At 40.4% G+C, this 23202-nt stretch overlaps 1 protein-coding gene across 1 annotated transcript in view; it reads left to right on the top strand.

Annotated features, from left to right (window-relative positions):
- Positions 1–23202, top strand: part of LOC128735529 (proteoglycan Cow) — a 184621-nt gene that overhangs the window by 141472 nt on the left and 19947 nt on the right. Inside the window, exons 3-7 of the mRNA XM_053830014.1 lie at positions 3727–3829; positions 11730–11762; positions 12510–12985; positions 17454–17608; positions 18302–18319. Of these exons, the coding sequence (XP_053685989.1) occupies positions 3727–3829; positions 11730–11762; positions 12510–12985; positions 17454–17608; positions 18302–18319 (785 nt within the window). The remainder of the gene's footprint in view (positions 1–3726; positions 3830–11729; positions 11763–12509; positions 12986–17453; positions 17609–18301; positions 18320–23202) is intronic.

Genomic DNA, 23202 nt, shown 5'->3' with positions numbered 1-23202 from the left:
TTGAATCTAACGTAAACTTTGGCTGCTTACGAAGCATAGTTGCTGAGTAATGTGCAAATGTTATTTTAGGGCGGTTTTGATGTAATTTTTCGTTATACGGCAAATACGATATCAACAGGAGGATATTACTTGTTGAAAATTTGTAGCAGCGTTTTACATCACCAGATATCTGTTTTGAAAATACGACGAAAATAATTTATAAAATATACTTCGATTTCTATAATTTAATCTAACCCCGTCAAGCGCCTGGTGGGGTAAAAGTTCGATTCACGGACGGGGCAAAAGTACGATTCAAGGACGAGGCAAAAATGTATAGCTAATTATATACAGCTTTAGGCACTATATTACAGATACTAGAAATGAAAGATCTGCAGAAAACTGTGTGCTCTACAGATGATGGAACAATGTGTTTCCGGTGATGAAACAAAAAACAAAGGTTTGGAAAAGTTTCGATCTAACGGAGGCTGCAATACACCAGCGCAAAATAGAAAAGGTGCAAATTGAGAATATTCCTTACCGAAACATAACGCAGATTGAAGATAATATGGTTTTGTTAGCTACTGCTGGGCCAATTTCATGGATTCGAGCTTCGAACTTTTGCCCCGCGGTATTCGCACTTTAGCCCCGCTAGTGGGGTAAAAGTGCGAATCTGCACTTGATCAGAAGAAAGAAGAATTTATTTTGCAAAACACTATTACCGCAGATGATTTATAGTTGAATGTGAAGACATTGAGTTACTGCATCACTACAAAATATATCATGTTGTTGTCCTTCTTTATATCTCACGAAAATTGATGACAACTTCAAACATCGCACTTATGCCCCGCCCTACTCTAAAGATCATTTACTGGGCACATTGTAAAATCTATATGTGGGACACATAGAAACTATACGAAAAGTTTTCTCAATGTAGGAGCTTGGAATGGCTAGAGCTATGTTGGGTGTTTCTTCCTAGTTGCCGCCTTCCCCATTTCATACCTGAAAAAAAAATAACGGGGCAACTAAAAAAAGAAAAACGGAATATACGAAGTTGAAAAACAAGAAGGATAGGAGATAAAAAGATAAACGTTTACCATTTTTAAAACTTGTGCTCTTTTATTTTTAACTAAAGGACACGAAAACTTGTGATTACATGATGTATGTATGAATGTATTGGAAGAATAGTTTCTTCTTTTCACTTCATACTTCATCACTTCATTCATGAGTCAAAGTTGTGAAAAAGTTCTTCATGATTCAAGATTTTATAACAAAAAACTGCTCAAAGTGGTCCTAAATCAACTATTTGTTTTCATTTTTTCTGACCTTCACAGCATTTTCAGCGTGTTTTCAGCAATTTTAAGCATAACTTGCGATCAGTTTATATCTGGCCGTTTCAAGCTTTTTCCAGTAATTTTAACATATAACGATATAACAGAAACTACCACACTGAAAACATAACTTCGTATATTTTTAGACAAAAAAAGCTATATTCGTAGATAAAAATAAATTCATACTATTTAAAAACATTCGTAGGCTTTTCTTACCGTAAATGTTGTTATTGCAAATGCTTCGTATTTGGTACGAGAGCACAATCGTAGCACATTTTGCACCAAAACGCATTTGACGCACGGTTATAGTCTGGCATCGTTATCGACGAGATCGGGCTGCAAAGATTATACTCATGCAATTATGACCTGCTCAACATGAGTTTTCGTGGTTCTGTGGTTTGCGGCGTCATCATCGGCATATAACAAACGAGCTCAACTGCGATTCCCGATAAGTTCGGCTTTTGAAGACAAAACTAGATTTCACTATTTTCCGTTAGGTGTCGGTATTATACTGTTTTTATACTACTAATTATACTATAATGCAGGAAGCTTAAAAAGCAAAGCCTAGATGCTACATTCCGTTATTACAACTTGACCTTTCGTTTTTTTATACGACAAACTTCGCAGCCAGCTATTAGAGGACAGGACAATTGGGAGGTTAGTGCTACGATCCTATTGACTCGAACAGCCTCTCCTAGGCGGGATTCGAACATACGACGACAGGCTTGTTAGACCAGCGTTGTACCTCGAGACCAACTTGGAGGTCACTCGAAGCATTTTTGTTAAATACAATGATTCGTACGAATGCACGACAGTGCACGTTTATATGTACGAAACATTCAGGATTGATTTTACGAATCTACTTCGTGGCACAAAAGTACAAAATAATTCGTAAACCAAACATTCGTTTTCGTGCTCTAAATCATGTTTTATTCTTAGTATACATGTAAACTAATGAAAAGATGCTGCGGTTTTATGCTATTTTAAACATGCCCATAGTGCAACATGACTTGTCCCAGTCACTAGTCATATTTCATTAAGTCTTTCGGGCCGCATGAAATTATTGAGTAAATAAACAATTAAACAAACACGAACCATTACATTGAATGGCCTTACTCGTGCTTTGTGCTTTTTCAATCCATATGACATCGTCGACCAAATGAAACCTAATTTTCCAAGCACCGTAATGCACACATTCGAATCGTGCAGTAGTTTTCTATTTGTTTCCCTTTATCGGCAAGCCACCGCCCACTTTCAGTTCGCCGAAGTAACCGATGGGTAACTATTTTATTTCCCTTTCAAATATTACCATCATCAAACAATTGATTTGTGCCCGCAGTGAATCAACAAAGACTATCGTTGTTTCAAAGCGATCTCGTTACACCTCCGACCGATACTGACTGTGCTTCAGCAGTGCTGCGCTCCAATGCAATGCCATGCTGCGAGTGTCACGCTCCATTCAACTCCCATCGATGCAAACGGATGCATGCATAGAACCATTGTTGGCAGCAGCCAGAGCCATTGCTGGCTGGTTGCATCACCTTCTGCGGCAAAACTGGCACTCTGAAACTGCTCGTTTGCATGCCCGCCAGAAAGCGTTCTAATTCAAATGCCACACACGATAGTGCCGCCACAATTGCCACTGGTTTGACATTGGTACAGAATTCTTGCACGGACGCTAGAAAGCGTTCGGTTTCCCATGACCTAAGGTAATTCCCAACTGCAGTGTTGCGCTGGCAAGGCAGATGACCTACTTACCTGCAGGGTTCCATTGTGTCAGCAACACTACTGTGGTCGCAGAACCGTCTGCACACCAGCTTGCATGGTCCACAGAGGGTCAGGTCAGGTCCTTCCCATTTAAGATCGTCCCCGGAACTCTATAATGGGGTTAAGGGTTGGTACCAAACCGCTAAAGTTTTGCGTCGCTTCTGCCGTTTCCCACACGCCTTTCTCTAACTAGCTCGCGCGAACTTCGTGGTGCTATAATTCGAAGCCAAATTATGTAAATTTATTCATAATACCGTAGTTGGCGTCGCCGTCGTCATCATCGTTCTCATCATTCTGGAAACGTCCCACAAGCCAAATGCTGCGTGGAATAGCATTGTGTGAAACTTGGCCTCTTGGTTTTGGTGTATTTCCCCAGCCAGCCAGCCTGCGCATTCGTGTTGCAAAGCCACAAAAACAAGAACATGAGTAGCCAATAGGAATTGAAATTATTGGATGTTCATGAAATTAGCCATTAAATGCAATCAAACGACAGGCAGATATCATTGTTTGACCAACCATGCGTCTCCATGTTTTCGTTCCATTAAGGGGTTGCATGGTATTTTGTTGTTAAAGCACTTCCACCGTCTTTAAATACTTTTCTAAATATAACAATTATACAATTTATAACACATTTTAATTGTTTCTATTCCAGGTGATCTATGTAAGCCGCTAAACTGTAAAAAGAAAGAGCTTTGCCTGCTGGAGGATGCATATACGGCAGTCTGCGTGTCGAAGAAGGAACTTCATAAGAACAAGTAGGTACCATGCGTCAGCACCACATAATTACAGTCAGTTTAATTATTCAATAATTAAATCAACAGCGCATACCATTTATAGCCGACTTGTAATTGTCATTGGTAATTGACGGAGCATGATGGAAAACAGTTCAAATGGTGAAATTCAATCTGTTGACTATGTCTACTCACGTCCGACTCGAAACTTATTCTAGTGCTATTCACCCGCGAGCGCGAATGCACAATCATTCTTCAAGTGTCTATAGTGAAGCTTCAATGCTCAGCAATCACGGATGCCGCTATCAGCATATCGCATTGAAGTGAAAGCTGCGGTACCGACACAGAGATATTCTTGACTTTGTCTGAACCTGACTGGCTGCCTGACTGGCTGACTGACTAGCTGACTTACGGCTTGTTCAGAATGCGAAACACGCATTCAAATTCATGCCAACACGACGGTGTTCTCCTACCTACCCTTCCCTCATTCTGCTCTCTACTGCTGCTGAAATTTCCCTTTGTCGGAGCCCAATAGAGCATGATTAAATCGAGCCGATACCCGCGCTGCTAAGTGAAACGGCAGCCAAAGTGGAAAAGTTTTCCTACTCGTGTTGCTTTTGGGTGCTGCACAAACATCAGCAGCTCGATCAGACCTGGCTGCCTGGTAGGAGAGAGCAAAACGTAACAAAATCCTCCTTAACTAAGCATTGCCAGATTACAGAGGAAACGTATGGTTAAGCAGGTTGTTGTTGAAATATAAGTTTTCGCAAGCTCGTTTTTTCGCTCGATACGGTAGACAGAACAAAGGATTTAAAAAAATGATCCGATATTGTGAGCAGAGATAAAACTTGATAAGTTTTTGTAGAGCCGTTACAATGATAAATTTAACTTAGCCTTTATAATACTCGTCGCGCGCATAATTGGATAAATATCAAAAATCCTGGCTACAAGTTAATCTGGACGCATAGAACAACCTATAATTCGGGACTGGAATGTCGCATAAAAACCATAAATGACTAGATTGCACTATTTTTATTCAGTATTCAGCTAACTTTTTTCCTCACAGAACATATCGACAGGACCTTCAACTGTGCAACATGCAATTTAGTCAGCATGTTCCTTCCCCTTTGAACGCATTTTTTAGCACTATTGACTGTCCCCTGCTTCGTTGAAGTTGACAAATGCCCAAAATTTTTCAACGGGTCGAAACTCCGGACAATTTGAAGGGTTCATCTCTTTTGTCACGAAATCGACATTATTAGCTGTATACCACTCTGGTACCAATTAGCTCCAGTAGTGGAAGCTAGCTAAATGAAGCCAGAGTTTACGAATGACAAAATCCGTTTCTTCGAGCATTCCTCCATATATAAACTTGATGTCATTGTTGAGGAAGTGATGAAAGGCACACAAACTTATTCGTACCTGGCACATCGTCACGCCCAGTTTCAATGTTAAATTTTTGACGGAGAAATTGTTTGAAATTCATTTTCACGTAGGTTTCGTCGTCCATTAAAATAGTAGTTCTAGTTTCTAGTAATTTCGTCAAGAATTTGGTAGCCAAGAAGGATGCTAGGCGTTTGTACGAACAAGTTGTACAAACGCCTAGCATCCTTCTTGGCTACCAAATTCTGCTTCTAGTGCCGATTCGAATGTTTACTGGCACTGGTACTTGCCTTCCCGAGTGAAAATATTCCTTGTGGTTTGATAGTTGTCATCGTACCTTTTAGCCATATTCCGGACCGGACGGAGATGGCAGGATTGGACTGAACGCACCTCAATGTCTTCCTCTTCGGCTGTCGGTCCCTAGTTCCCGTTTCTTGAAAGTTTTTTGCCGCTTCCCCACACCTAGGTTCTCCTTATAACCTTTCAGATCATTACACACGGTTGATTTTGGTATTTTGAACACTTTAGCCAACTTTGATCTAGACTACTCGGGGTTTTCCAGGCGTTTGTGCCAAAATGTTCAGGTTCCTTTCTGTACTGCTTCGCAAAGCGGTGAAATATTTCGCCGAAACATACCCCAATTCCTCTTCATAAATATGTAAGCAAGGTTATGGCAAATAGTTCCAGATTCAGCCACAAGGGGCGTGCTGGTGACGCACGAGGGGGGTCCAGAGTTCCTTTCAGTCAGACTTTATTTGTTATCGTAACCCTTCAGTGCATATTTCAATCGCGTCCATGACAAATTAGACTTATGCTTCTATTTAGAGAGGAAACTCCATAGGTATTGGGACTGTAATGCGGGTAGCGACAGTGTATGTTACAGAAAGATATCAAATTTTATAATCTAAAATTTATGCAAAAACAAGACTGCAGAAGACTAGCTTAAAACAATATTATACTTTACACATGTTTTTTCCACAGGCTGGGAAGAGTTGTAATGATTATACAAAGAATTCTTTATCTTTATGTCTTCGACATTATTTTAATTTATTTACACTTGAATTTATGGATAGGCTAAAATATGAGCGTATGATAAATACCACCATCGAACTAAGAAGAACGACGTCACAATAATGTAATACAGAAGAATGGGATTTATACTACAAGTTATATATACGCCCAAGCAGCACACTTTCCGCACTTAAGGTTGCAGAAACTTATTTATGACTATAAATAGTAATAAATACGTTGTCACAACTAGTTTGTAACAACTGTGCTAGTAGGGTGGGCATGTACCCTCATATTCTGTACTATATTTTTGCGCCAGGACTCTTTTTGTACTATATAATTTACTGTTGCTACAATATTCAACTTCCCTACTTACCACCCTATTTTAAGTCCACTGTGGTTCAAAGGTTCACCAACATCTGCAATCCACACGACCTGAAAGGAGAAGTTGAGTTCGAATCCAGTTATAATTGGCTCCCATTATAGCTTGGTTCGATCAGCGGATCCCCCAGCTTGGGAAAAAAGGAACGTTATTACGTTATACATACTTAATAAGCGTTCCCAGCTAGCACCAACTCGTATATCAATGCACGAAAACTATCGTAAATTTCTCCTAACAAACTCTAAATCGTAACTAAAGCTGGATAAAGTGGGATCCAGTTGATGTTCTGTCATATATAATGATAATGACTGCCATACATACGATTATCAGCACAAAATCGTAGAGTAGTACGGAGCGACTCGCGCTTAATCGGATATTATCGTATATAAATACTTATATAGTCGTAACGGTTATAGTACGGTTATGCCAATTTTGCGCATGAAATACGATTTATTTAGCATGTATATCTGTACGTAATGCTGATTTTTACCTTTTTTATACATATGAAAATGCTAGCTGGGTTGCTTCAGTGATCCCCCCCCAATAACTTTCCATCCTATTTCTTTCACATCTTGTTCCTCTCTGTTTGGTTACTATAAACACCTTTGTTTCATCACTTTTTTACCGTCCCCTCCGTCGATTATAAAACTACTTTTATAAAAAAAATCCTACTTTTGAGTCACTTATCATGAGATCAAATCTCATCTCTCAGATTTTTTCTCCTCCTGGCTTTGTGTTGAACTCTGCTTCAACAACGATGAAGTTTCTTACCAGGGTATGAGATAATACAGGGTACCGGCTCGAAGACCGTAATGAAGTTTTTTGTTTAAAAGCAAATCATAACTCGTTTTCGCTTCCTGGCTCGAGGAACAAGATAAATATTGCAAAGCAGTAAGCACGAAGAAAAAAGGAAAAAGGAAACACCGAAGCACAACCGCACGGGTGAAATAAGCTTACTCAATAGCGTTATTGCAAAACGAACAAACTCAGAAGAACAGATTAATTCGCCGGTTAATATCCCCGATAATTTTAATGTCCATACAGAGAAAAAACAGTCTGAATATCATTCATGGGCTAGGCTACGTCATGAGCCTCTGGGCGTGGCCATTCTGCACACTCCAGGCTGATCACAATAGAAAGCCTCTTTGCAGGTCGGATTTGGATTGGCTTTGGATCGGATTTACATCGGATTGGATTAAGTTTGGATTAGATTTGGGTAGGATTTGACTTGGATTTGGTTTGAATTTCGGTTTGTTTGGAATGGATTTGGATCAGATTAGGATTGAATTTGGAATAGATTTGGATTGGATAGATTAGATTGGATTAGATTGGATTTGGATCGGACTTGAATTGGATTTGGATTAAATTTGGATTGGATTTGAGTAGGAATTGGATTGGTTTTGGATTGGATATGGGTTGGATTTGGATTGGATATGGGTTGGATTTGGATTGGCTTTCGATTGGATTTGAATTAGATTGGATTTGGATTGGATTTAGATTAGACTTAAATTGGATTGAGATCGGATTTGGATTGGATTTGGATTAAATTTGAATTGGATTTGAGCAGGATTTGGATTGAATTTTGGTTGGTTTTAGATTGGATTTGGATTAAGTTTGGATTGGATTTGGATTGGATGTAGATTGGATATAGATAGGATTTGAGTTGAGTTTGGATTGGATTTGGGAAGGATTTAGATTGGATTTGGATTTGAATTGGATTTGGGTAGGATTTGGATTGGATTTCGGTTGGTTTTGGATTGGATTTGGATCGGATTGGGATTCAATTTGGGATGCATTTGGATTAGATTTGAATTGGATTTGGATTGAATTTGGATGGAATTTGGATAGGATTTGGTTTGGATTTGAGTAGGATTTAGATTTTGATTTGCAATTAGATTGGATTTGAATTGGATTAGGTTGGGATTTGGATTGAATTTGGATTGGATTTGAATTGCATTTAGATTGAATTTGGATTGGATTTGGATTGGATTTGGATCGGATTTGGTTTGGATTTGGGTTAGTTTTGGATTAAATTTGGATCGGATTATGATTAGATTTGGAAAGGACTTGGATTACATTTGGATTGGATTTCGATTAAATTTGGATGGGATTTGGGTATGATTTGGATTACATTTGAGTAGGATTTGGATTGGATTTGAATTGCATTTAGATTGGATTTGGATAGTAGGATTTGGATTAGATTCGGATCGGAATTGGATTGGATTTGAGTTGGTTTTCGATTGAATTTGAATCGGATTGGGATTGAATTTGGAACGGATGTGGATTGAATTTGGATTGGATTTAGAGTGAAGTTGGATGAGATTTGGATTGGCTTTGAGTAGGATTTGGATTGAATATTAATTGCATTTAGATTGGATTTGGATTGGATTCGGATCGGATTTGGATTGTATTTGGGTTAGTTTTGGATTAAATTTGGATCGGATTAGGATTAGATTTGGAAAGGTTTGGATTAGATTTGGATTGGATTTCGATTGAATTTGGATGGGATTTGGGTTGGATTTGGATTACATTTGAGTAGGGTTTGGATTGGATTTGAATTGCATTTAGATTGGATTTGAGTAGGATTTGGATTAGATTCGGATCGGAATTGGATTGGATTTGAGTTGGTTTTCGATTGAATTTGGATCGGAATGGGATTGAATTTGGATCGGAATGGGATTGAATTTGGAACGGATGTGGATTGGATTTGGATTGGATTTGGAGTGAAGTTGGATGAGATTTGGTTGGATTGGATTTGGATTGAATATTAATTGCATTTAGATTGGATTTGGATTGCATTCGGATCGGATTTGGATTGTATTTGGGTTAGTTTTGGATTAAATTTGGATCGGATTAGGATTAGATTTGGAAAGGGTTTGGACTAGATTTGGATTGGATTTCGATTGAATTTGGATGGGATTTGCGTTGGATTTGGATTACATTTGAGTAGGCTTTGGATTGGATTTGAATTGCATTTAGATTGGATTTGGATAGTAGGATTTGGATTAGATTCGGATCGGAATTGGATTGGATTTGAGTTGGTTTTCGATTGAATTTGGATCGGATTGGGATTGAATTTGGAACGGATGTGGATTGGATTTGGATTGAATTTTGATGGGATTTGGATTGGATTTGAGTAGGATTTGGAGTGGATAATAATTGTATTCAGATTGGATTTGGATTGGATTCGGATCGGATTGGGATTGGATTTTGATTGCAATTGGATTGGATTTGGATTGGATTTTGTTTGCAATTGGATTGGATTTGGATTGGAGTTAAATTGGATTTGGGTAGGATTTGGATTGGATTTCGGTTGGTTATGGATTGGATTTGGATCGGATTGGGATTGAATTTAGAATGGATTTAGATTGGATTTGGACTTGCACGAAAATACCTCATACTGAGTCTTGAAAAATGGACTGGCTCATCCAGGTTTCCTTTATACTTTTATGCGCCCCACATATTTCGTTATTTGGTAGATCCGATCAAGGAGCATCCTACTTTGAGAACGATACGTAGCATAAAGTAACCGCGCTAGTTTCCACATTCAAGTCCCTTTTCTTGAGCGCAGGCATCATTTGCACTGAAAATATGCCTCTCGACTGGAATGTACTCTATTCCTGACGCTGTTATGAATTTAATTTATTTCAAGTCACAATTTAGGTTGATTGTTACGATCAAGTCAATAATCAATAATTTCACCATAAACAAGCTAGAACCACAAAGAACATGAAAACAATGCCTTGAAATACGCAGGTCAACTGTCTTCTAACAAGAACCGCGAACCCCGGTACTACGAACGTGTTTCATCTCAAATTGTCCTGGTCAATCTACAAAAACCTAATAGCGTTCATCTTTTCAAGGAATGAAGGGAAAACGTATTATCTCAAATGAACCGAAAACTGGAACACAGCTCAGTTTTGCTTTATACAACGAAACGCCACAAGCAAAAACGAGCCCTTCCCTTCGGGACGTTTCCGTATCCGCAGTCTGGCTGTCAAAAAGACAACCACCCAAAACGGGTGGAAAGTCCCGGGAATCCCCCGGGTTGTAAGATGTTCAGTCTATTATTATGGGTAAGGAACGATGAAGGCAAACAGACAGCCGCCACCGGACCGGTTGTAGCGACTATTTATCGTATGAACTGAGTATGCACCAGAGTCTCAAATCAATGCTTATGAGAGGGATCTCTCCTTCCGCCAACAGTAGGTATGAGGGGTCGAGATTGAGAAGTGCATAGTGTAAGGATAAACAAAGTGCAAAACGATTCCCTTCTAGTCAAGGGTAGTAGGGTAAAATGGACTTTTGTTACCAATTTGTAAAACTTGATTTATGCTTCAAGTATTCGGAAACAATGCTGATAAATGAGTTTACTGTAGTAACTTTACAAGTATTTGACGAATTGTTGATCATTTTTATCTCTACTTCCTCGGTGGAAACAACACCAAACTGCCAACTTCCATTGCAGCCGATAAGCATGATGGAAAATATTGTATTGCAGTGGTGTTTCGGATCTTACATTTCAACGGAATGTCGCAATGCGCAACAGAATTGTTGAAATGGTGTTTTAGCGAAAACGCTTGAGGAAAATGCACTTCATCGTAACGATTACTTAAAAAAGAAATATGCCAAAGAAAATAACACAGGCGAAGCCGTTACTAAAAATCCCTTTAATACTACCGGAAGGGTTCGTGCAAACAAACAGCAAAAAGCAGCGTTATCAGCCTCAGTTCTTCCCGGCGTTGCTGTGCGTCTCCTGTGGCGCTAACTGTCCGGGTAATTTTACCGCAAAACGAGCACCAGCCAAAGTGCTATGCCTTGTCAGAAAGTATCCGACCAAAATCCCCTGTGTGAATTTATCTTGTGAATTAAAAATTCATGCCCCATGAAGGGGGGGATAATTTTCTTGTAGCACAAACAATTAAAGCGTTGTAATCCACGTGACTTTTCATTTTAGGTTGTTTGACGGTGATATTCTAGCTTCACGATTGTTTCCAAATAAAATATTTTGGTAACAGTTTCAGATTGTAATCATTAGATTTGATTTGACTCCTCATTTGAGAGGTTTTCCGTATAAGCTTTGAACTATGTTGCAATATTCTGACCATTCTATTTGTTAACATTTGTTTTGTTTCCATTATGTCATTTCAGATTCATCAACAGTTACAACACCCTATCAAACAGGTAAGTATTTGACGCATATGGTGTTGTAATATCTTCGTTGACATTCGGTAGAAGGCAAAACTGTAAATAAAAAAAACTTCAATTGCCAAATGTTCTAAAAAACTTGTAAGAACGATAAGTGTTATGCCTTGTGTTAATAGTGTCGTCAGTTCTTACGTTAGTGCAAAAAGTGAAGTTAAAAACTTGGGTGTCTTGCCAGAAAAAAGCAGTGCTATTTTCGAAGAAATGGATATTTTATGGTAATTTTCGAAGTCCAAATAAAGTCCAACAATATTAAAAAAGAAATTAAATCTCCAAGAAAAAGTCGGAAATGCTCTGTTCATGCAAATATTATGTTTTTTTTCGTCCATTTCTAATCTCTTACAGTTGAAAAATTCAATTTTAAATATTTTTCAAATTCCTAATCCATTTCACTGTATTTGTTTGTAAAAAGCTGCTAGCAGACTTACAAAAGAAAATTTTGCTAAAGGTGCGACTTTTGACACATGCTAATTGCACATGCAAACGGTTAAACAAGCCTTAATAAACTCTGAAATTGATAAAATAGTTTTGCCCGCCGCTCTCAGTTGAAGGACATTAATGAATATTTTCTTTTTTACCAGCTGTCAGTCTATTAAAAATCAGAACTGATTTTATACTATTTCCGACGTTTCGACATCCCATCCCATCGTATACCATCGTAGACATTAGGAAATTCATATTTATTAATATTAAGATTTTCGATAACATCCAAAATAACCATTGCAGGGAGGAGATAATCACTAAGAGCAAATACCTGGAAGAAGAGGAAAACAAACGAAAGGCCGAAGAGTTGGCCGATCAAGCAGCACTAAGTGACTCAGCTAATGGCTTCGGTAGCTCAACCAATGGCGGTTCCAGCGAAACTAGCAACACTGGGGGAAAAGCCAGCTTAACTGTAAATAGTAACAACCACAACAATAACAACAACAACAACAACAATGGTGCCGTTTCCGATCTACTGCAGCAAGATCAAGCGGAACCGGATGAGGACAGTTCGGCCCAAGACGATGACGTGTTCTACGATAGTGAAGGCGGCGAGAAGGATGAGGAAGAGAACTGTAAGCCTTGTCCGGTGGTCAAACCGACGTTCCTCTGCGGAAGTGACAACCGAACGTATTCGTCGCTTTGCCGAATGGAGTACCACAACTGCATCCACGGTAGCTTGATCAAAGTGAGCTGCAAGGGATTCTGTCCGTGTAAAGGTGAGTTTGAGGTTGCTGTTTTGAGAAACAAAATGGTATTTTCTCTTACCATTCAGTTTGAATGCCAAATCATCCATATTCTTCGCTCGAAAAATTTAAGAGCCTTGCACAGAGTGGTCCAAAAGGGCGAAAAGTGGAACTTTTTTCCTAGTGTCTTTTGCTTTCATTTTACCATTTATGGTCTTCAGCACTTTTATTCGTCTGAATATTCCCCTTAATCTTAAACTGTCACTTCAGAAGTTAGTCATCGCTTACTATAATGAAAATAAAAAAAATATTTTTTTGTGTTAGGAAATATAGACATAGTTTCTTCGATAAAGTTGTAAATATTGTAAAAACAAGCAACTTTGCTGAAGAAATAAAATTTCTATCTTTATTGAGTGCTGAACTATAGGGCATATTCTTTAAAACTTCTTTAAAAATTGGTTTTTCATACTTAGCTTTTCTTAGTTGCATTTTACAAGAATACAATGTTCTAGGCAATTACCGAAGCTCTCAAAATACACGTTTTTGCAGAAGATTGCAAATCTATAGGACCTTTCCTTACAAAGTTATCGCTTTTGGCTTATGAAGTTGAAGAAAAATAAAGCTTAAAAAAGCGATAAATTTGTAAGGAAAGGTCCTAGAGATTTGCAACCTTCTGCAAAAACATGTGTTTTGAATTTTTCAATAGTCGCCTAGAATCATATACTCTTGTAAAATGCAACCAACATACGCTAAATATAAAAAACGCATTTTTAAAGAATTTTCAAAGAAAATGCTCTATAGCTCTGCACTCGATAGAGATAGAAATGTCATTTCTTTAGTAAAGTTGCTTACCTTTATATTTTCCATAACTTTGCCGAAGAAACTATGTGTTTATCTACTAACACAAAAAAACTGGACACGTTTCGAGGCTTTAGCGAACGCGAAACACATAAAACGTAGGCTTGCTGTACTCTCATTTGAGTGGTTGGGGACAAGCGGAACTCATACAAGTTTATAGTATGCACTCGACTAAAGCTTTAAGATGAAACGCTGGTTTCATAAAGCCACTTGCCCCATTTTACCCCATGGCCTCGTGAAGCTATGGAAATTTAAAGCTTGTATATGCTATAACTCAGTAAGTAAAGGTCCAAGAGATTTGCGGTCTTCTGCAAAAACGTGTATTTTGAGAGCTTCGATAATTGTCTAGAACATTGTATTCTTGTAAAATGCAGCTAAGAAAAGCTAAGTATGAAAAACCAATTTCAAAGAATATGCCCTATAGTTCAGCACTCGATAAAGATAGAAATTTTATTTCTTCAGCAAAGTTGCTTGTTTTTACAATATTTACAACTTTATCGAAGAAACTATGTCTATATTTCCTGACACAAAAAAGCGTTTTTTTTATTTTCATTATAGTAAGCGTTGACTAATTTTTGACAGTTTGAGATTAAGGGGGATATTCATACGACCAAAAGTGCTGAAGACCATAGCAACATAAATGATAAAATGAAAGCAAAAGACAGTAGGAAAAAAGCTCCGCTTTCGCCATTTTGGACCACTCTGTAAGTTGCATGTTTGATTCGCCTGTCAATATTATCGCAAGTGGAAGTAAAGAAAATTAAAGTCGGTGACTCCAGCGGTGCAGCAGCAAGCATCGCACCGGCAGAATAAATACGCCATTTTTCCCATTTAAACGTACGCTTCTTCTGCGAAAGTTGAATGCAGGAAACAATCAACTTGCGATCCCATTTCAAGCCTTCCAAGTTCCAACCAGGAAACTGTACTCAGAGCTCTTCTGGAAACTAAAAATCAAGATAATTGCACATATTTTTAAATTAAATTTGTTGTACCGTAACTTTCTTTGTATTGCAGCCGGTTATTTTACTTAAAATATTGACTCAAATGTCATCACAAAAATACTAAAAACTATTTAAAAAGAAATAGGTATAGTCAAAAATAGCAATAGCAGTAACCCCACCGTAAAAACTATATTCGGAAGATTGAAGTTGTACCTCAGTGGCAACCAAAAAAAAAGATTTATTTAGAAAATTTAAATTTATGCAAATCTGAACAGTGTAGGCACCAACTTACATTAAAACACCCTCGTCCATGAATGCCGTCTATCGAAAACGGTCGGTCGACACATATATACATCCGACCGGAAGGTTGCTGTCTGCGTTTTTACGACAGCGGAAATTAAAACCGTACTCGAATCGTTTACCACACCACGAGTAGCCTACAGCTAGACCAAAAGCAAAACAACACTTAGATATATGTTTAAAAAGGTGGAACATTTTTGTAGTCCAAGGTTTTAAAGCTCGAGCTGGCTGAACTTGACCCGAGCTGAAAAATGAAGCATCGTTCTAGCCTTTTACTCAAATAAGTGTTTCAAGTTAAGATTTTAACCTGAACAAAATGTATAGAATGTACTTGAACTCTTAATGGTGCTTATTGACCTTAAGCGTTGTCGTTCTTTCGTTCTCCATTACCTTGTGCTCGCTTTTTAATTGAACGCAACAAGTACTTGTAATAGAACCCTGCGGCATGATTAAGTATAATAATTATTTATTACGCTTGACAATATTGGTGCTTACCTTTTGTCCTGGCCAGAACACAACTAGTGTAAAACATCACTGCCGACGAGAATAAAGAGACGTTTTGAGTCACGGAAAACAGGGGAGGTATAAATAATGTGACTGGATAATTAATTTCCTGTAACGAATAATGGCTGCTAAGAATTATGTTCACCTGTAATTATTATTTTAGTCACCGTCACGATAAAAATATGATGACTAGTATGAATATTGATACAACTCACATACGTATTGCCACTATTTTAAAAAGCTGGTTTACAGTTCTCCACACGAATAATTGAGTCTTACCCTAAAAGACTTTTTCAGTTCATTACAATTCGGATGTTAGTGATGGCGTAATTGCAGAAATATACGTAGTCTAACAGCTGCTACAAGTAGTTCAAACAGTTTTATAATTTTGCGAGTCAAACCAGTTATATTAAAGGTGTAAATAAGAACTTTGCAGCAACCAGCTTTTCACAACCACGTTTAATTACTTGTTTTAATTTTCATTTTTTTTTTCATCCCAGCAGCAGCAAATTGAATCTAGCTGAGTACCCAAATCTCAAGCATACACATTTAAACCTAAAATCACGTTGAAAACATTAAAACCATTCCATGAAATTTTCGAGTCGATTTTATCCTATGCCATTACAATTGTCCTATTTTCCTAATACCCTAATGCCCGAGGCACCAACGACTGCACCGGTTCCCGCTGATCCGACTTGACCTAGGTTCTGCAAATGTGAACTACGCGCTAGCAAACACAGAGCACGTATTCGGTTTCCATTGGAAGTCAGCACCAGGAGCTGCAAAAAATATGCAAATGCGAAACGAAATTAGAAATTCATATGTATAACAGCGTGCCAGCTAACCTGCTAGGTTGTTAGATCAACAGTCAAATGCAGCGAGTCGCCCTCTGCCTTAGTTAGCATCAAACACAGGAGGGCAGGCGTTTCGAGTTTCCGGCCTTGAAACCGCTTGTTTTTTGGTTCACCCAGAGCCCGCAGCTCCGGCGTGTTTCCGTTCGACGCTATCAAAGTAAACATATTTCTGTGTCCGTTGGGTGCCACCGGAAGCGTGATAAATGCGAGAATGCCTCCATCCCCGATTTGCGACTCTGCGAGTTTTCTAACCCGTTCTGGGTACTTGGTTCGCTTTGACGCTACGTTATATCAGTGTTTACACACGAAATTTAAATTAATTCTCATAATTCACGACCTTCTAGCATTTTCCAATTACTGTAAAACATGATAATTTAAGATGCATTTGAAACTACTATTGTCTCACAGATCAAACCACGACTAGCATGTACGGAACAATTATTCAATGGAAAATAGCTCAGTTTAATCATGTTGCGGTAACTGACCGAAACGGCCAACGCCATTGTGCATGTCAGAGTCACGCTAATTAGCTTCGTTGCCACAAACGAACATCTGAGAATCCAACTAGCCCACATGCGCTAGCTGCTGTCCAATAGTGGTACCAGTGGTACTATGGATAACGAGCAGGAATATCAAACCCCTCCCAGCTCGGAAACTAATTGCCCATAAACTTTCGACTGATTGCGCAAATTTCTTTTTGATGATCTGATTGATGAACAGAGCTCACTCGAGCAACTCTTCTGAAGGACCTTGGCTGGTTTTGCTTTATATTGAATTTTCTTCCGGGAACATTCCACTTGGAATTGGCTTTTTTTCTGTTGATGTACGCTTTCGGTTCGCTTTTACAACGTCGAGTGGCTCTCCAGAGTTTAAATTCAACATGCTTTACATTTTGCAATATGGCCACCATGGTGCAGTGTCTCGCTCCCGATATTCCTGTCCTTATCATACCGCTGCGCACAGCGAAGGCAAAAAAAAAACTTTAATCAAATTACGATTGGTTCTTCTCTCAACGCGTCACTTGCATTTACTTTGCATTTGCAGATTCCAGCTCGACTGACCTAAAGAAGCAACAGCGTATGGCGGATCGGATGAATGCCTTTAACGCCAAATACCAGCGTACAATTGAAAGTAACGACATCAACCTCGGTAGCAATATTGATGGCAGCATTGGCACGCCTGGCAACGAGAATAACAAGGTAAGCTATAGTACCAGTCGGTACGGTATACACTTAAAAATTTTCGCCGAAACGTGGTAACACTAATGCACTTGGCACTAACTGTTATGAATAGCAATCCCTCTCTTTGACGCAATTCGTGCCAAAATTTAAATCTTCTTTTCCACAGGTTCCCAATATGGAATAAAAAATTTTAGCTCCTCAGAATTTTCAATTTTGAAATCAACAAAAACTTGACTAAAATCACAGTATATTGCCACAGAAAAATGAATACTATCCAGGTCATCTTCGAGTAGAATGTTCAGACAATGTTTGCTGAAATGTATGTATGTATGGGAGGGGGGGGAGACCACCATCAGTTCAAGGTCCAGCCAGTGTATGTGGGTAGACTTACAGTAGATCCAAATTTGATTGTCGAATGAATTTCACACTAAAGCTGTTGTAGAAGGATCAAAAGGGATTGGGCGGACCCACAAGCAGAGATACTTGTGCGCATAACGGGATTTTAAGAACTTCCTTCCAACATTAGGATCCTTCCACGTAACAATCAATTTCGCTGCACCAGCTTTAACCCACGTGATGGTTTGTTTGTTCGAAGCGTGCAACCAGGGCCCTACAACGTCACCTTCAATTGTATAGCATCACTCAACAATGAAGCAGTGAAGCTTCAGTTTCCACAGAAGCGGCACCGCTTCAGTTTCAAACTAGCTTCAGTCGGCGTCAGCGAAACGGGTTTCACTTCGTCATGACTATCGGTTTCGACTTTTCATCTGTACTTTTCTATCAAATATTCAGAAGAAGGCCAGCAACTATGAATGCAAATGAATTGAATTTAAGGAACAATTCCTACAATGCAACGCATATTAAAGTTAATCTTGTCAATGTCGACAAATCGTGCCTGACTTTCTGCCGTCGTCAATTGAAACAGCCACCAACTTAAACTGAAGCTTGCTTGAAACGTTCAGTTCAACAAATGAAGCAAGTCACTTCATGTATGAAGCGAAGGTAAGAGAAAGTCGGTTTCATTTATTTGTTTCGACGATGCCGGGCCCTGCGTGCAACATAAATATTGTTTCAGACCTTCAGGAGTTTCCTCTCTTAGTGATTCCGGTTGACTCCTCACTCCATCCTCCAGTCTTCCACTCATATGATGCCTCTGTATTCTGACCATCCTATGAATTTATCATAGAATGCATACAACGAATTTATCTCCATGGTAGTTGTTTTATGTCCGCACTGGGAACTGGGGACGGCTTGCGGTGGACTGTAAACAAAACACCGAAGACCGAACTTATGGTAGCGGAATTGGCAATCGGGAGAAAAGTTCACTCTTCAAAAATAGTTCTTAAATGAACTGGTGGCATTTGCAGTTCTTCCGCTCCAAGGAAGTATGATGGAATGAAAACGCCAGTGGTTTCCTTTACACCATTTCTCTACTGCTGCTATACTGCTATTTACTTTTATTTGATCTTCACACTACAATGTTTGAAATTAGACTGACTTTGCTTTCGGCTAAAACGCCCGTATTTATACCACCTGTGCGGCATACTGGTTGCCTCGAGCCACTTCGAGAAGGTTCAGCTATATGTTGCTGGTGGATGTTTCTAGGACGTTCGATAGAAAACGTTGCGAGTAAATGAAAGCAGCGTGGAGATGTGTCTCCAACGTTCTAGGAGGCTTACTACTGGAAGCGCTCGTCGCGTACATACTGCTCCCCGTTGGAGTGCAAATTTAAACTTGACTGAATGAAGATTTCCTTTTATCCGGCAGGGGCAATGGGGCAACTTGCGTACAGCTCGACGGTAGATACCGGACGATGCCTATACATCAGCAACACGTACAACACTGTCCTTGCCTGGGTAAACTGCGATGACCCTTCCCAATTTCCACGCTTGCGCAGGCTGGTTATCTTCTACTAGTAGAACCACTGTGCCTACGTCGATGTTGGGTTGTCTATTGGTCCGTTTCGCTCTGGATTGCAAAGTGGATAGTTATTCTTTAGACCACCTTTGCCAAAAGTGATCCCGCAGCTGATTGAGGTACTGCCATCTCGTCAAACGATTGGCTGGAACATCCACATAGGATGGTTTGGGTATCGGCTCCAAAGGCCGACCAAACATCAGACGGGCTGGGTATTTCGGCTGTGGATCATTCGGATCATCAGACGAAGAGTACAATGGTCGGTAGTGGGAGACGATTGACTCAACATGAGTCAGCACGGTATAGAACTCTTCAAAGGACAAGGTCACGTTTCCCAGAATTCTGGCTAAATGCAGTTTTACCACATTTACTTCGGCTTCCCATAATCCTCCGAAGTTAGGCGACCTCGGTGGAATGAACGCCCATTCCACTTCACGACGTAGTAGAAAAGCATTTATTTTGGCTTTCGAAGTTTCACTATCGAATAGGGCCCGGAGCTGGCGCAGCTCCTTGGATGCGCCAACAAAGTTGGTTCCGTTGTCGGAAACCACAATACCCCGTCGATTGACAAAGTTCGCACTTGACCGCTAGGAATGCTTCCGATGATAAGTCTGACACAAGTTCGAGGTGAATCGCCTTCGAGACTAGGTACATGAATAAAGCGATGTACGCCTTCACGATCCTTGGTTTATACTTGCCCTCTTTTACTGAAATTGGCCCAGCATAATCGACGCCAGTCAACTCGAACGGTGCGGCAATGCTCACTCGGGATTCAGTAAGATTTCCCATTAAAGGTTGTGTCATCTTCGGCTTCGTGCGGAAACATCTCAGGCAATTGTGAATCACCTTGAGAATAGTTGAACGAGCGTTGAGGATCCAAAATTTTTGACGAATGGCTGCCAAAACTCCGGATTGCCCTTCGTGGAGACGTTCTTCACGGCTTCGCAAAGAAAGGATGGACCGTTCCACCACAGCTGATATTTGCTTCATTCCTCGGGACACGATATCCGCCTGGTTTTGGTCCGTGCTGACGTAACTCCAATGGCATTGTTCAGTCAGCCTGTTGATTTGGATCACACGGTTGCGAACGAAGACCTGGAGCCGATCCAAGGGTTTCTTCATCCAAGCCAACGCTATTTGGCTATCGGACCATAGCCTGATTTCTCGGATCTGCAGCTTCAAGGTTGGAATTACCTTATCTACCAGCTTGGCCAGTAATAAGGCAGCACAGTGCTCTAGTCTAGGAATGGTCATCTCATGGAGGGAGGCTACCTTAGATTTGCTGCATAGAAGATGCTGACCTGCCTTTATCAATGCAGCGAAGGTACACACGCACCATAGGCGTATTTCGAAGCATCGGCGAAACCATGGATTTCCATTGCCTCCGTGTCAGAAATTACGACGCATCTTGGGATCACGAGGTTGTGAAGCTGGTTTAACGATGTATGGAACTCCGTCCCCCGCTGAAGTAAGTCGCCTTCCTTAGGGTCATCCCATCCAAGGTTGGAAGCCCACAGGCACTGCATAATCATTTTCGCTTCAACGATTACCGGTAACGCGAGTCCTAGAGGGTCAAACAACTTCGCGATCTGGGACAGGACACTCCGTTTCGTCACCTTGTCTTCGACCCTTGTCGAATCAGGTGATTTGTGGCGAAACAGGAACAGGTCTTTCTTCGGTTACCACAGGAGTCCCAATGCCTTCATCACTTCATTAGCACTGGAGTCCTGAATGGGTACCAGGATTTCTCGATTCGCTTTAGGAATTCCGTCAAGCACTTCCTCCGAGTTGGAACACCATTTTCGGATAGGGAATCCACCCTTCAGTCATTCAAAAAAAGTTCACTAGCCTTGGCTGTCGCATCAAACACAACACGGTGCTTTGTGCTGCTACTGAATGACTTCAAGATACAGTGATGCAGCAGGTAATATATCTGGAGATCAGAGCATCTTCTTCTTCCTTTATTTTACGGCAGTGACCCAGTGATTGGTATTCGTCGCCTCCAGGCCTGGATCTCGTGCCAATCTCTTTTCCAATACAAGAAATCGCTTCAACGCCTGGGGTCTGGAGCTTCCCAATTGGTTTACTGATTCCCTAAATGGTTGCTGTACCACAAATCGTCCTTCCGCATCACGACGAAATGTTCGCTGGAAGTGTTGCTCAAAACGCTCTTCCTCAGTCGTCAACGCTGCTGTCTCGCCGATATCTTTTTGCTCGAAGAACCGCTGCAAGCACGCTTCCAATCCATCGGTCACAGCTAGGTTGGCACACACTGGTGAATCCTCTTCCCATCCGAAGTGCGTCTCGTACAAAATAGGTAGATGGTTGGCTAGTTCGATTTGGCCTTGCTTCAAAATGTCGAAGAAATGTCCGACACCAATCAGCATATCCACCTCCCGTGGATGGTTAAACGAAACGTCGGCCAATCAATACCTGTTGGAGTATGCCAGGAGTCCACTCTGACATTTGCGGAGGGAATAGTGCCGGTCACTTGCAGTGTGACCAAGCACTCAACCTTGGCGGTGTAATCATTGTAGCTGGATGTCATTCTTATCACCACTCGATGACGTATCTGTGGTCTTGCACCTCCTACGCCGGCTACAGGGACATTAGCTGGATACTTTGGTTGATTCAGTTTCTTCATAACGGAATCCGACAGCAGATTGATCTGCGATTCAGAGTCCAACAATGCTTGAACTTCTGGAGAGAACGTTGACCGGTCATTAGGAACACCTGCTTGGTTGGTGGACGAAACACACTCGAACAGGACGCGTTTAAGGATTGCGTCACTGCTGGTACCGGAGTCAACCCGGTGGGCTTGGGCAGCTCACTCTCTCTCACCTCAAGCTTCTCTCGCTGCTCGAAGTGGACAAGAGTGTAGTGTTTTTTGGCACATTTTCTACAGGACTTATCGCTCGTACATGCAGCACTACGGTGGCCCTTGCTCAGGCAAATGAAGCACAGGTTTGACTCTTTCAGTTTGCTCTGACGTTACTCTATGGTTATCTTTTGAAAGGTTGGGCACTTGAAGTTCGGATGCAGACCGGTACAAAAGTCACACACATACTCCGGTATCAGTAAGATTTGAACGATCCACCTTTTGTTGCAGGATTCTTGGTTGATGCTTTGGAGGTTGCCAAGAGGTAGTGGTCTCACAGCGTTCCAAAATCACGCACCGCTGCTTCAGGAACTCAATCACTTGTTCGTACTCTGGAAGCGCTGATTGATGATGATGATGATGATGATGATGATGGTCCCACCTCATACCCCTACAACGGTTTGAGCAGGACGGTTTATCTACTTGAGATATTTATAATATAACAATGTAGCCAGGTGGTAAAAGCAAATAACGAGCTGGCTTCTAATACAGACATATCAAACTTTCAAACGAATATCAAAATTTCAGTAACTGTCCAAGGCTCGTCCAAAACGTTTCCAACCCGAAAATTATCTGGACTTGATTAGGAATTGAACCTAATATTTAGGAGCACAAGCTGGTCAGAGTTGGTTCTAGATAATGATCTAGAACTACGAGGGAGATCCTGCAGAACTTTGGTGCTCGATATACCACTCCGCAACAAAGCGATGGTATACGAGTTTCAAAGCCCACAAGCAAACCCAAGCCTGTCCAGCTTCCGCTCCAAACCCTTTGTTCAGGACTTTAACCTGATCATTCAATTTCCAGATTGTGTATG

Source organism: Sabethes cyaneus, chromosome 1 (assembly GCF_943734655.1).
Source record: "Sabethes cyaneus chromosome 1, idSabCyanKW18_F2, whole genome shotgun sequence".
Classification (NCBI taxonomy): Eukaryota; Metazoa; Arthropoda; class Insecta; order Diptera; family Culicidae; genus Sabethes; species Sabethes cyaneus.
The sequence above is the reverse complement of the archived record's forward strand: the minus strand, read 5'-3'. Positions and strand labels throughout refer to the sequence as shown.